Source organism: Phyllosticta capitalensis, assembly GCF_038381095.1.
Source record: "Phyllosticta capitalensis strain CBS 128856 chromosome Unknown BKA78scaffold_1, whole genome shotgun sequence".
NCBI classification, from domain to species: domain Eukaryota; kingdom Fungi; phylum Ascomycota; class Dothideomycetes; order Botryosphaeriales; family Phyllostictaceae; genus Phyllosticta; species Phyllosticta capitalensis.
This window is the reverse complement of record NW_027117439.1, coordinates 3,677,728-3,690,171: the sequence shown is the minus strand read 5'-3', so window position 1 is coordinate 3,690,171 and position 12,444 is coordinate 3,677,728. Positions and strand designations below refer to the sequence as shown.

The 12,444-nt window shown below is 55.1% G+C and overlaps 6 protein-coding genes across 6 annotated transcripts; 3 read left to right on the top strand and 3 right to left on the bottom strand.

Moving 5' to 3' along the window:
• The first annotated feature begins 259 nt into the window (after nucleotides 1-259).
• On the top strand, nucleotides 260-2,265 carry BKA78DRAFT_22625 (ADC synthase). Its single transcript, XM_066883681.1, has 5 exons — nucleotides 260-345; nucleotides 404-552; nucleotides 603-682; nucleotides 728-1,854; nucleotides 1,919-2,265. Exons 1-5 carry the CDS (start codon nucleotides 334-336, stop codon nucleotides 2,159-2,161), a joined length of 1,611 nt encoding a protein of 536 aa, XP_066750016.1. The 5' UTR covers nucleotides 260-333; the 3' UTR covers nucleotides 2,162-2,265.
• BKA78DRAFT_22621 (uncharacterized protein) lies at nucleotides 2,202-3,188 on the bottom strand. The gene has a single exon (XM_066883680.1). The coding sequence runs from the start codon at nucleotides 2,961-2,963 to the stop codon at nucleotides 2,463-2,465; it is 501 nt and encodes a 166-aa protein (XP_066750015.1). The 5' UTR covers nucleotides 2,964-3,188; the 3' UTR covers nucleotides 2,202-2,462.
• BKA78DRAFT_22696 (uncharacterized protein) lies at nucleotides 2,853-4,436 on the top strand. The gene is made up of 4 exons (XM_066883699.1): nucleotides 2,853-3,153; nucleotides 3,206-3,389; nucleotides 3,440-3,786; nucleotides 3,836-4,436. Exons 1-4 carry the CDS (start codon nucleotides 3,079-3,081, stop codon nucleotides 3,962-3,964), a joined length of 735 nt encoding a protein of 244 aa, XP_066750014.1. The 5' UTR covers nucleotides 2,853-3,078; the 3' UTR covers nucleotides 3,965-4,436.
• On the top strand, nucleotides 4,418-5,744 carry BKA78DRAFT_22619 (uncharacterized protein). Its single transcript, XM_066883679.1, has one exon. The coding sequence runs from the start codon at nucleotides 4,857-4,859 to the stop codon at nucleotides 5,574-5,576; it is 720 nt and encodes a 239-aa protein (XP_066750013.1). The 5' UTR covers nucleotides 4,418-4,856; the 3' UTR covers nucleotides 5,577-5,744.
• A 2,153-nt stretch (nucleotides 5,745-7,897) lies between these two features.
• Nucleotides 7,898-8,674, bottom strand: BKA78DRAFT_244672 (cytochrome c oxidase assembly protein CtaG/Cox11-domain-containing protein; the record flags this gene model as incomplete). Its single annotated transcript, XM_066884052.1, has 4 exons — nucleotides 7,898-7,944; nucleotides 7,994-8,441; nucleotides 8,499-8,568; nucleotides 8,628-8,674. 4 exons carry the CDS (start codon nucleotides 8,672-8,674, stop codon nucleotides 7,898-7,900), a joined length of 612 nt encoding a protein of 203 aa, XP_066750012.1.
• A 1,645-nt stretch (nucleotides 8,675-10,319) lies between these two features.
• On the bottom strand, nucleotides 10,320-12,202 carry BKA78DRAFT_291896 (phenylalanyl-tRNA synthetase; the record flags this gene model as incomplete). The annotated part of the gene is made up of 2 exons (XM_066885972.1): nucleotides 10,320-11,719; nucleotides 12,076-12,202. 2 exons carry the CDS (start codon nucleotides 12,200-12,202, stop codon nucleotides 10,320-10,322), a joined length of 1,527 nt encoding a protein of 508 aa, XP_066750011.1.
• Nucleotides 12,203-12,444: the final 242 nt, after the last annotated feature.

Sequence of the window (12,444 nt, the reverse complement as noted above, 5' to 3'; positions counted from 1 at the left end):
AAGGTGTTGCGCCCTGCCCTCTCGCCTCGTGGATGGAGTTAGTGGAGAGACATGGTTTGGTGGAGGGAGTTGAAGATGGGTGAGAAGAGAGGGCGCGTAGAGAGGAGTCGAGTCTGGTTCTTGTCCAGTCCAGGTTTGGAACCACGACGACAGCAGTCAGCCCGCCAGCCAGCCAGCTAGCCGACCGGGATGCCCCACCTCCTCCCTTTTTGCGTAAAGCCTCCCGCCAAGCTTTCCCGCCCCTCACCGCCCGCTGATCGTGAATTTCAAACATTCCATTCAGTCATCCTGTGAGCCTCTTTGTCTCCCCACTGCACCACCAGCCTCCAGACAATGGCGTCGTCAGTGAGCCTCTCCGTTTCTTGCTCTGCGTTTTGTTCCTCCGTACTGACTGCGCATCAAGCTAGGCATTGAGCCGTCGCTCGAATCGGCGCGCGATCTTGTCGCGTCATACGTCAACTCGCCCAACCCGCCAAACCTCGTGCCCCTCTGCGCTTCCATTTCGGCCGAATTCTTGACTCCCACCTCGATATACCTCAAAATCGCTTCTAGGTCGGTGAGCAGAGCGCCGCGCCGCGCTGGCAATTGCTGAGACGTACAAGGTCCAAGTCGAAGCTGTCGTTCCTCTTTGAGAGTGCCGCAACAACCGAGACCATTGGCAGATATAGCTTTGTCGGCGCAGGTACGTTGCCCGGGAGTCTGGACGTGCACTTCTGATGCATAAAAGACCCGCGACAGGTCATCAAGACGGGTCCCGGCCATGGCCCCGAGTGCGATCCTCTGCCCATCCTCGAAGAGGAACTCGCCAAGGTCCGCGTTGCGTCCGTTCCGACCCTCAAGCTCCCTCCGCTCACCGGTGGTGCCATTGGCTATGTGGGATACGACTGTGTGCGATACTTTGAGCCCAAGACGGCGAGGGACATGAAGGACGTGCTCAAGGTGCCCGAGAGTCTGTTTATGCTCTACAACACCATTGTTGCCTTTGACCACTTTTTCCAAGTGGTCAAGGTCGTGACGTACATGAAGGTTCCCGAAAACCTCGACGACCTCGAGGCAGCATACAGCGAAGCACAGGCAGTGATTCAAGAGACGATTGCAAAGCTCAAGAGCGAGGACATTCCGCTGCCAGAGCAGCCGCCGATCCAGACGGACCTGCAGTACACTTCCAACATTGGGCGCGAGGGCTACGAGGGTCACGTAAAGAGGCTCAAGAAGCACATTGCCAAGGGCGACATTATCCAGGCCGTGCCGTCGCAGAGATTTTCGAGGCCGACGTCGCTGCACCCATTCAACATTTACCGGCACCTGCGGACGGTGAACCCGTCGCCGTACCTCTTCTTCGTCGACTGCGACGACTTTCAGATTGTGGGAGCCAGTCCCGAGCTGCTCGTCAAGGCGGACATGGGACGGGTTATAACTCACCCCATTGCGGGGACGGTCAAGCGAGGCAAGACGGCCGAGGAAGACGAAAAGCTGGCCGACGAGCTTCGCAGCTCGCTAAAGGACAGGGCTGAACATGTCATGTTGGTGGACCTTGCACGCAATGACGTCAACAGGGTTTGTGACCCGCTCTCAACACGCGTAGACCGGTTGATGGTGGTGCAAAAGTTTTCACACGTCCAGCACCTGGTTAGCGAGGTTTCTGGCGTGTTGCGTCAGGACAAGACGCGGTTCGATGCATTTCGGTCCATCTTTCCGGCCGGCACGGTCAGCGGGGCGCCCAAGGTCAAGGCCATGGAACTGATTGCAGAGCTGGAGCAAGAAAAGCGCGGCGTGTACGCAGGCGCGGTTGGCTACTTTGGCTACGGCAGCGTCAATCAGCAGGGGGTTGTGGAGGAGGGGGCCATGGACACGGTGAGTGCTGAGTGGACCATGTCTTGGACTAGTGGGGACGGTGGCTGACTCTTTCGACGTGCAGTGTATCGCTCTGCGGACCATGATGGTCAAGGACGGCGTGGCGTACCTCCAAGCGGGTGGCGGAATCGTGTTCGACAGCGACCCGTACGACGAATGGATGGAGACGATGAACAAGCTTGGGGCAAACATGCAGTGCATTACGTCGGCAGAACTGAAGCACTTGGGAGAGCAGCAGCAGCAGCAGCCACAGGCAGGCAACGGCGATGCGGAGCCCAAGGCACACATTGATCTGGCGGCGGGGTAAAAAGTGGTAAATGATGGGGAATGCAAGGAACGGTGAGTGTTTGGCTCGGCGGGAAATGATGCAATCAGTGGAGGGCGAGTCACGCAGCAACAACGGTAGGCAGTTTGAGCGATACATGAGTAGGGGCAGTACCATGTCGAGCTGAGATGAGGGATGGGAGGAGGAACATTATTGTGTAGGCTAGGTTATCGACGCGGGAGGAGGCGGTTACCAGTAGCGGTGGCTGGAGCCTGAAGTGGCTGGAGCTACCGCTGTCCGCTTGCTTAGTTCCCGGCCGGTAGCCCTGGAGCCCTGCTCGACCTCACGCCGTCGGCTCTGGCAACTGCCTCCACCTCCTGCACAAGTAGAGACACTCACACTGCAGCTGCGACTCGGTTGCCAGGTGCTTCTCTCGGCTTCGTTCATCCTCCATGGCGTCGCACAGCAATTTACCCCATTGCCAAGGTGACACCTCCCAGATTTCAGTGACCTCATGGCTCGGCTCGGTGCAACTATTCCTTTCAAGATGTGCGGTGAAAGTAGCTTGGCAGGTCTTCCCTGTCTTGGGCCTGCCGTGCTGGATCGGCGCAGGGGAGTCGTGAGCTTGGAGTAGATGCAGCGCCGCCAGCCAGACCAGGCGTGCCACGCGCCAGGTGCCGGCTGCAATGCGAGAAAACAAGATTGAATAACAGAGAGACACTGCAACCTGCCGTATCGTATCGTACCTTCCTGCCCGCCGCTGCAAACCGGAACCTCGACCAACGTTAAAACCCGCCCTCCCCCAACCTCGCCCTTTTATCCCCCCACAACACTCTTCCAGCATCCTACATAACCTCCTCGGAACCTCCTTGTCACTGTCCTAGCCTCTCAATTCAATTGCCAGCATTCTACCTGCAAGCATTTCTGACAAGTCCCTCGGAACCCTGTCTTCAGCAACCATGAAGTCCCTCTCCATCCTCGTTGCCGGCGCCGCTGTGGCTGTTGCCCAGTTTGGGGACCTGCCCAGCTGTGGAGTATGTCTCTCAATGCCTGCTCATCCATGCTCTCGCTAACGCCCTGCCACAGCAAGTCTGCATGACCAACATGAACAACATTGCCGTCAACGAGTTCAACTGTACTCAAGGCGACATTCTCTGCTACTGCGAAAAGATTAACTACGGCTACGGTGTCCGCGATTGCGCCAACGAGGCCTGCGCTTCGCCCGCCGACGCCGCCGCCGTCATTGCCTACGGCACCAACTACTGCGGCGGTACGTCACTTGCGCCAATTACCATTTTCCCTCACTAACACAATGTCTAGGTGCCGTGTCCAGTGCTGCGCCTTCGACCCCCAGCGCTCCTGGCTACAGCGTCCTGTCGTCTGCCGCCGGTACGGGCCCCGCTCCCTCTGGCACAGGTCCCAGTACCACCGGCCCTGCTGGCAATGAGACTGGCACCGGTGGTGTGGGCACTCCCATCTCGACTGTTAGTGGCACAGCGACCATCACGAGCGGATCCCAGGTCATCACCACCACCGGCGCCATCTCCACCATCTTCAGCACTCCCACTGGCTCCTTCATCTCGTCCGTCGTCTCGAGCATTAACAGTTCGCTCTCCTCGGAGATTTCTGGCGCCATGTCGACTGCTTCGGCAACTGGCTCCGCAATCGTAAGTTGGATCATTTGAATGCTGTTGATCACTTGCTGACATTGACCAGGAGAGCTCTCTTACCGGCTCTGCATCTGCCTCGGGCACCTCGACGAGCAGCGAAGCCGCCGCTCCCATTGCCACTGCCGCGCCGCTCCTCGGTGCTGGTGCCATGGCTCTCTTCCTTGCTGCCCTGTGAGGAGCATGAGACATTTCCTTTACGGAGGGAGCAGCCGGAGCCAGCGACCATTAATCGGCAGGATAGGATTGCGTTGGACGGATCGCGATTGGCCTCGAGCAAGAAGAAGGGGTAGAAAGAGACGGGAGTGCGAAACGAAACGGAACGCAAAGGATGGAACACGACACCATTCTCTGGGTTTCAGCTTTGCTCGCACAAACACCTCCCCTCGTACCCCCTTCTGCTTCTTCTGAGCTGCTCTCCCCCTTTTTTTTTCCTTCCTCATGATGTAATTATTTTAGCGGTGCTCACACGATACCCCGCGCACCCCAACGAAACGACGTCCGAGGTCACGAGTCACGGAACACACGACATGTCATTACTGTAGTACGTAGTCAAAGTCTAAAAACTAATACATACCACTCTCTTCATACAACGTTGCGCCAAGTTTTCAAATTTGCTTTTTTTTCGCCTCTGCAAAATTTCTCGTGACATGGCAAATGGCACTGTCACGGCATGAGAGGTGGTTGGTAGCTTGGTGACACAAAACCCAACCCATGCGGAGGAGGGTGCGTGCCACGCCCTCCTTTTTTTTCGTCGTGCATGTGCATGGGTGGAGCGGAGTACAGACGCTGTCACCCTGGTAGTGGTACAGAGTAGGTACTGTGCGGTGCTGGTAGTGTAGTCTGGTACCTTGCCTGTCTGCCTGCCTTGGCAGGAGGAGTAGTATCACTGCTGCTATTAGTCGCCATGTACCATGCTTGATTTGCGCATTGTTATGTTGCGACTGGGGAATTTTGGGGGTGAGGGAGTAAGTGCTCCGCTTGGCAGGGGGAGTATCAGGTTGCGTATGGATGGATGGATGGATGGATGGATGGATGGATGGTAGAGGGTATGTAATGTACTTGGGAGCATGTGTTTACGAAGAAGAAGAAGAAGAAGAAGAAGAAGAAGAAGAAGAAGAAGAAGAAGAAGAAGAAGAAGAAGAAGAAGAAGAAGAAGAAGAAGAAGAAGAAGAAGAAGAAGAAGAAGAAGAAGAAGAAGAAGAAGAAGAAGAAGAAGAAGAAGAAGAAGAAGAAGAAGAAGAAGAAGAAGAAGGGAACCACCAGCCGGCCGTCGGGAAGTCAGTCACATAGTCAGTCGATTGACGAATAATCGAACGTTGGCTCTCCGGCGGCGGCTTGGCTTCGACATTGTCAAACACACTCTCTTCATCTTGTTGGGTAGACGACTGCATCCATCCATATACGGCACACATGCGTCTGAGTCGCAAGAATTTGGCATCGTCGCCAATGTGCTAATGTGCCAATCCACGCAAAGCAAAGCAAAGCAAAGCAAAGCTAAGCTACCGGTAAGCTCGCCGCGGCGCATAGGTACGGGCATGAACAGCGGATCGCGCGCGATGCGTCAGGACCAGAGGAAGAAAGGCGAGCTGGGCGGCTCGGTTCGGTTCGAGTGGACTGTGGACTGTGGACGGTGGATGGTGGACGATGGACGGACGCATGGCTGCGTGCGGTGCTGGGGGGAGCCTATTTGTCTGTCTGTCTGGCCTTTCACTCAGAAAGAGTGTCAAAACTGCGCGTGGGTAGTTAACTCGCAAAGGACAATACAATGGGGAAGAAGAAGGCCATGAAGAAGGGATAGATGTAAGAACCACACATATTTTCGTCCGTCGGTAGCCTCACCTCGACGAGTCGCGGAAAAAACCCAACCAACAGCGAGCTGGAGAAATGAAAAGGCCTGCCTAGATACACTACATACACTACACCACCCACCGTCCGGGTCCTGACTCCATCTGTGGCGGTGCAGCGCAGCAGACACTCTCCATGTCCGCACGCCAACCGCTGCTGCAACGTACTGACTCGCTCGCCGAACAACCCACCAACCAACCACCCTCCTCGTGCCGGAAGCGAACCAAGCACAGCAGTTGTCAGGCCACTCGATCGGCCTGGGCAAGCACACCACACCACTAGCACGTCCTGCTGGCAGGTGTGGCGAGGAGCGGAGATGATGCACGATTTGGCATTGGCCAATCAGACGGGTGGGTGGGGTTGGGGTTGCGAGTCGGGGTTGACGACTGGAGTTGGTGGACGTGTTGGGTGGGTTGGTTGTTGAAGTGAAATGAGAGGAGACGAGACGAGACGAGATACCTAGGGCGGTTCCTGGTCGTCGGGACTTTGCTGCTGTTTTGGTGGTGGTGACTGGTGACTGGTGATGGTGATGATGACTGAGTGGAGCTTGTGGTGAGGCACGCTCTTCGCAAAATGCTCGACTCGGAAGACTCAGCTGGGTATGGTACTTGTTCGGCACGTCCGAAGAGCGACGACGACATTGACGGCCATCAACAAACCAACTTGATGCCTAGCCAGCAACAAGAATCATTCAATCCAATAGTCCAAATCAATCGCGCCGTCCAATCAACCAATCCGTCATCAGCTCAAAGGAGCCAGACGGCGCCATGCTCAACCTCATCCTCACCACTACCTACCACCTCCACGCCGCCGTGCTGCACCACACCAGATTCCAGCTCCGCTCGATCCAGTCAGTAGTCCAGCGACCCCAAAGAAAAAAAAAGAAAAAAAAAATTGGTGTGGCGCTAGCGACGCGAGCAACGGCGACGGTATCCGCCGCTAAAGCAAACGCCCCAATCCGCCCCACAGCCCAGCCCAGCGCACCCCTACCGAGCTACTAGGTACATGGCCCGTCGGCCGGCCGCGCGTGGCGCTGCGCTATTGTGGACTGGGATGTCTGGTCTAGTAATAGTTGAAGCGGACGCGCAGGAGCCAGGTAGGCAGGCCAGCAGTCGTATCGAAGCGTGCGTGCGCGCGCGCGCGCCAGCCAGCGAGCGGCTTGAACATTTTTGCTTTTCGTTTGCAGCAAGCCGGCCGGGTCAGAGATCGTGAGGGCGCGGGCGCGGGCGGGCAAGACCGGTCGGGCGCAAGTGAGTATACTTACGATCGAGGAAAGAATGGCGCAGGCTAGCAGGAGGGGACGAGGGAAGATCAGCCGGCGGCGCGGGGTGCTGGTGTGGTGGTGTGGTGAAGTGTCGGCCGGCCGTCCGTGTCCGCAAGTTGTGCGTGCATCGCATCGCAGCCAGCCCGTTTGTCATGGTGCCTAATCAACGTCATGGGGGAGGAGGGAAGGAAAAAATATGGGTCGAGACAGCAGCAATTGAGTTTCGGGCTGCAGCTGTCGTGACGTGAGACGCCCGACAGGGCGGGCCCAGTTGCCAATGTCTTCCCGGCATCCCATCGCAAGCCAAGGAATGGATGGAAAAGCAAGACGGAAGGGAAGGATGGGGAGCGTGGGAGTGACAGAGTGTGGGAGCGAGCAAAAGTGGCTTGACAGTTTGACAGACAGCGGGAAGGGAGGGATGACATGATGGACGGAGACGGGGATTTTTGGGAATAGGGCTGGGAGTTGGAACTTGTTTGAAAAAAAGGTTCCGCGCTCAGATTCAGATTCGAGGTTTGTTTGCGAAACGGGCGTTTGACTGGTCTGGGCCCACCTGACACTGACACTGACTGACGCTGCGGGCACCTGCGTTTGCGTTAAGGTGCATTCAGGCTGCAATGTCTCGGAGAGGCCGGGCGCGTGATAGGCTTTGCGCTCGCCGGTTCAGAGGATGAGATCCGAGGAGAAGCTGGATCGGTGAGGGGAGAGATGTGGCTCCTGCGGTCTGGTGATGGAGCACGGTTGGGCGGTGAGTGACGCAAGTCCAGATCAATTGTCGCAAGCAATGGACATGGTGGACAGGAACGGCTCGGCTCCTATTCTGTAAGCAAAAGTGTTGGATGAGTGGTTATTAAACGGTGAGGAGAGAGCTGGAAACCATGTCCGCCCTTAACGCCAAATCCTTGCTGGTTATATCTTTTTGCCAAAGTCTGGACTGTGCTTCATGTGTTGCGCTGCCTCGAGACGGTGCTTTTGTAAGAATTTTGCTTTCGCTATGCTCTACATTGGCATTGGCTTCAAATGCCCTTCGTTGTCGTATCTCGCCTCTGTCAAAACTGTCAGCAAACAATTTGCTCCAATCATCGTTCAACCTACTGAAGAAGGTATAATTCAGCGTAATTGTGTTTATCCCTCTCATGTTGATATCATCCACAAACGCCGGGTCGATGTAGAAAAACACCGGCATGTCCACCGTCTCTCCCTTGTTCAACCTCTGCTCCTCGAAGCAAAAGCACTGGATCTTGCTAAAGTACTGCGCAACTTGTCCCGGCGTCACGCTGTATGTCGCCACACCGATAATGTCCTGGTCACCCTCGTTGGTCGCCGTGTAAAATGCCAGGGCCGTCTCTCCCGGCAATACGCGCACCTCGCGCTGCTGTGGCGTGAATTTCCAGGGAAGAACGTCTGACACGGCGCCGTTGAATGTGATGCGCAGGCGCGGTACGGTGTCTACCGGCTTGAGACGGTCCGCTGGGTCGCCGTCGACGCCGCCGTGGGCTGCGGATTTGATCGGCTGTCCTCCCCAACCGGTCGTTTGGCAGATCTGTGGTTACCGTCAGGATGGAGCGTTCGCAGAAGGGACGGCGCAGGGGTCTCGAACCATCTTGTACATGGGCACCGAACCGTAGGATAATGCGACGGTGCCGAGAATGACACTCATAGTGTAGTATCTGATGGCGGAAGCTGGTCAGCGCAAGACGTCAATCGTCCTGAGACTAGGGATGCATACGCAAGAGTCCGATTCCTCTCCTTATACTTTTCTCGGACTTGCTCCATGGTGGGCATTTGGTTTCCGGTTCGAGCTTTGCTCTGTTGCGGCTTGGAGCTGCTTTGCATGCACCGCCGTTGCGCAGCGGAATTGACGCGGGGTGTGGCGCGTTGGGCGCACGTCTTGCAAACCCATGGTTGAGAGAGGGAGAACTGGCGCGCAAACCTGCGCAATGCTGTCGAGGGTGTACTCATGGTTGCAGTGTCGAAGGAGGCAAGTCAGCGAGATTCATTGGTGGTGAGATCAGATGCCGCAGGGTTCGGGCGCTAGTCTATATCAGGTTAATCGATTGGCCTGCCGATGATGCCGAGCATTCAAGTGGTCATCCAATGGGATATTTCTCAAATAGAAGAGCGAAACTTGACAACAGTATTTTCTTCGAGGGCTTTTGAAAGTATTTTAAGGTTGAAAGCTCCTTTGCGGGGGAGGAAGTCTCGCTTTTTGTTTCATCAAGAATAGCTCAGAGCTGCAGTCAGATACTTGTACTGACTGCGGTCGAGTAGGTAATTTCAGAGAGGAGTAGCATTCGAATCTCTGCTAATCCAACAAAGAGAGATGAGTAATAGCAGTGCTCACATACAGTTCGTCTTCCGCGTGTCGCTATCTCGCAGGCCTACCATCTGGCCGATGAGCACACACGGAGTTGCCTATGTCGGCGAATGGGAGGGTGCATGCAGGACGACATGTTTGAGGTCGTTCCTCTCAACCAGTCAAATGGCGCGTAAATAATGACATGTTCAAGGTGTCAATGAACAAGTGCATGGAGTGGAAGATCAGGAAAAGGGTGTCAACATTCATTCCAAGCATTGCAGCTGGTGAATACACTTTGATTGACTGTACATGTGCTCAGGAGGACACATGTCGTGGTTGGAAGATGCTGCTTCCGTGAGATCCTTGTTCCCCGGTTTTCAGCACGCTACGAATGTTACTTTGACTTTTCTATTGCTTCTCAATCCACGTAAATTGGAATGGGAGACTGATGACCGGAGACATGTTAATGATGAATTTTGTGAATGCATGCGGGCATGTGGATGAGGGAGTACGTTGAAGCAATGAGGCCAAGTACATGAGGCTCAACAACAAGTTTCTCGCTTGACTTCTGTTCTTTTTGGTTTGTGTCCCTCGATCCACCACAAAATGCATTACTCTCGCGGCTGATGGGAATTATAGCATAGAAGAAAGCTATATTCATTAGTGTAGGGTATTCGTGTGCAATACAATCCAGTAAAGAACTTTGAAGTTGGACAAGAGCTCCTCCACGCCGCGATCTGCCACATTCACCACACATCTATAGAATCTGTCACCTACCTCTTGCAAGATATTCAGACGAGGCTTGTATATCCTGCCTTCAGTATTCAGAAAGCCACGCCATTCCCCGTCTCGCCGCAAGCACACAGCAAAGCACCGCTCTGCGGCCTGTATCTTCGAAGTAGGCCTTCGGGGCACCTCTTTGTTTTGCCATTTTGTGTATTTGAAATGGGGAATCATGCCTGTGAAAGTGCATTTGAGACGCTTAAACTATGCCATGAAAGCAGTGAGCAAGTCCTTTATGAGCCCTGACTACTTCGCCAGTCAGAACATGCGTGGAGTCTTGCAAATTTCTAGACGCCTGTCCATGAGAGTTGCTTTTTCTTCGTAGAACCGCAAGTGAGACTACCTCAGCTCAACGCCAAGCTGCTCCACGAGTCTGTCTCCGATCTTCTTGTGCAGCTCCTGCACCTCGTCGCCCGTAAGAGTCCTTTCCAAGCTACGATAGACAATCCTGTAGCACATGCTCTTTCTCTTCTTCTTGGGATGCACAAACTCATCGACCAACGCTACATTCTCCACCACGTCGCCGGCCAACTGGCGCACAATCTCCATGACGTCGTTCTCATGCACCTGCGTCGAGTTTGCTGGGGTCACCAAGCCGCCGGCAGCACTGGGCGCCGACGAGGACTCGACCGTCCCCGGCAGCCAAAAGGAGACGTCACGCTCCGCCGCTGGGTACTTGGAGAAGGGGAGGAAGCGGCTGATTCCCCAGTCTCGATCGAGCTCGCTCACCGTCGGTGCAATCTTGGCAGGGTCGGGCTGTTTGAACTGATTGAGAAAGCGCGGGTCCTTGCTCCAGAAGAGGCGGATATCAGGGATGGAGAAGAGAAGCATGGCGATGCGCTCAATGCCGACGCCAAACGCCCAGCCTAGGCGCGATAGTACTCCTGCGTTGTTGAGAACCGGCTGCTGTACTACGCCGCAGCCCAGCACCTCGAGCCACTCGCCACGCCACTCGACTTCGAGCTCCCACGAGGGTGACGTGAAGGGGAAATAAGCTTCGACCCAGCGGACGTGCAGAGGCGCGTCGTCTTCGGGGTTGGTGCTGGTGCCGTTTTGGGCGTTGAGTTTTGCGGCGGCCTTGCGGGCCTGCGTGAAGATTTCGACAACGACGTTTTCGAGACTACGTTTGAGGTGAGTGGCAATGGCCTCGACCTCATCCGCATTGTGCTCTTGTTGGAGGGGGTTGCGTTCGGAATGGCTGGTTGGATTGGGATCCAGAACCTTCATGTCGTGCTTGGGTAGCTTGGCGACATCGGACCAGATGAGGTCGGCCAGGCTCTTGTGGCCTTGCAGGTCGTTGCGATCCCACGTCATGGCGCCCTCCATTTGATGGAAGATGGGGTAATGGCTGCGGTCCACGGCATCTCTACGGTAGACGTCGGCAGTAATTAGATAGCCTGGAGACGTGTTTGCATTGAAGATGTCTACTTGATGCGCCGAAGTGTGCGTGCGCAAGACAGTCTCCTTGTTTATGTAGTAAGTGTCGCTGCGGTTGCGGCCCGGATGGTCTGCGGGAAATCCGAGCGAGTCAAAGTTTTGCTTGACGCTGACTACCGGGAACAGGTCATTGTGAGACTGGAAGCCTGGAAAGCGCGACTCGATGAGCTGGCGTGTGATGGAGATGGGATGTGCCGGCTCAAGATGTAGGCGCCGGCCAACTGCGCCGGTTATTGTTGATGGAGTGTTGAACCATTCATCCGTCTGATATTCATTGCCATCAATGGTGATGGACTTGGTAGCTAGGTGTCACGGGAGACGTTAGTTGTTGGAAAACAGAATTGAAAGCGGGAGCACTTTTGCTGATATTGGAGCTTATATGCAAATTCGTGTGGAAGTCAAGAACCCCAGTGGCGCGTGAGAGATGATCCAGCCTGTGGTTTGTTTGTAGGAGAAGAGGAAAAACAAAGTGGTGAAGAGTCAAGAGACTAGAAATATGCTCCTTGCTCTTTAGATTTTTGCTTGACAGGACCAATTGACCAGAATTTTAATGAAAATATGCCATGAAGTAACGGCAACTCTTGGGACTCGGGGCTAACAATCGGACTTGCGGAATGACTAGAAATTACGAGCAAAGTGGATAGAGGAAAAGCCTTACCTGCGCTTGAAGACGAGTAGCTGCAAGCCGCAGCATACTGTCGGACTCTAAAAGTGGCCTTGGTCGCCGTCAATGACCTTGGGCCAGCTCGGTTGAAGAGGTGCTGAAGACCGACGGGCAACCTCATGATGGTGCAGCTTGTATCCGAGAGGTCGACCCGATGTCAGACGGTCGGCAGGTGGAACAAAAGGCCGGTCCTTTTTCTAAGGCCGGCACACGAATGTCCTTGCCGCGTCGCACGGCGGCTCAGCGCAAAGACAACGGCAACAGTCGTACGACTTTGAAAAATCCTGGCTGACATGATTGGCCGCCAGTCTCGAGGCCCATGATGCCATATCGGCTGGACCCTGTGCAGCCCTCAAAACAATT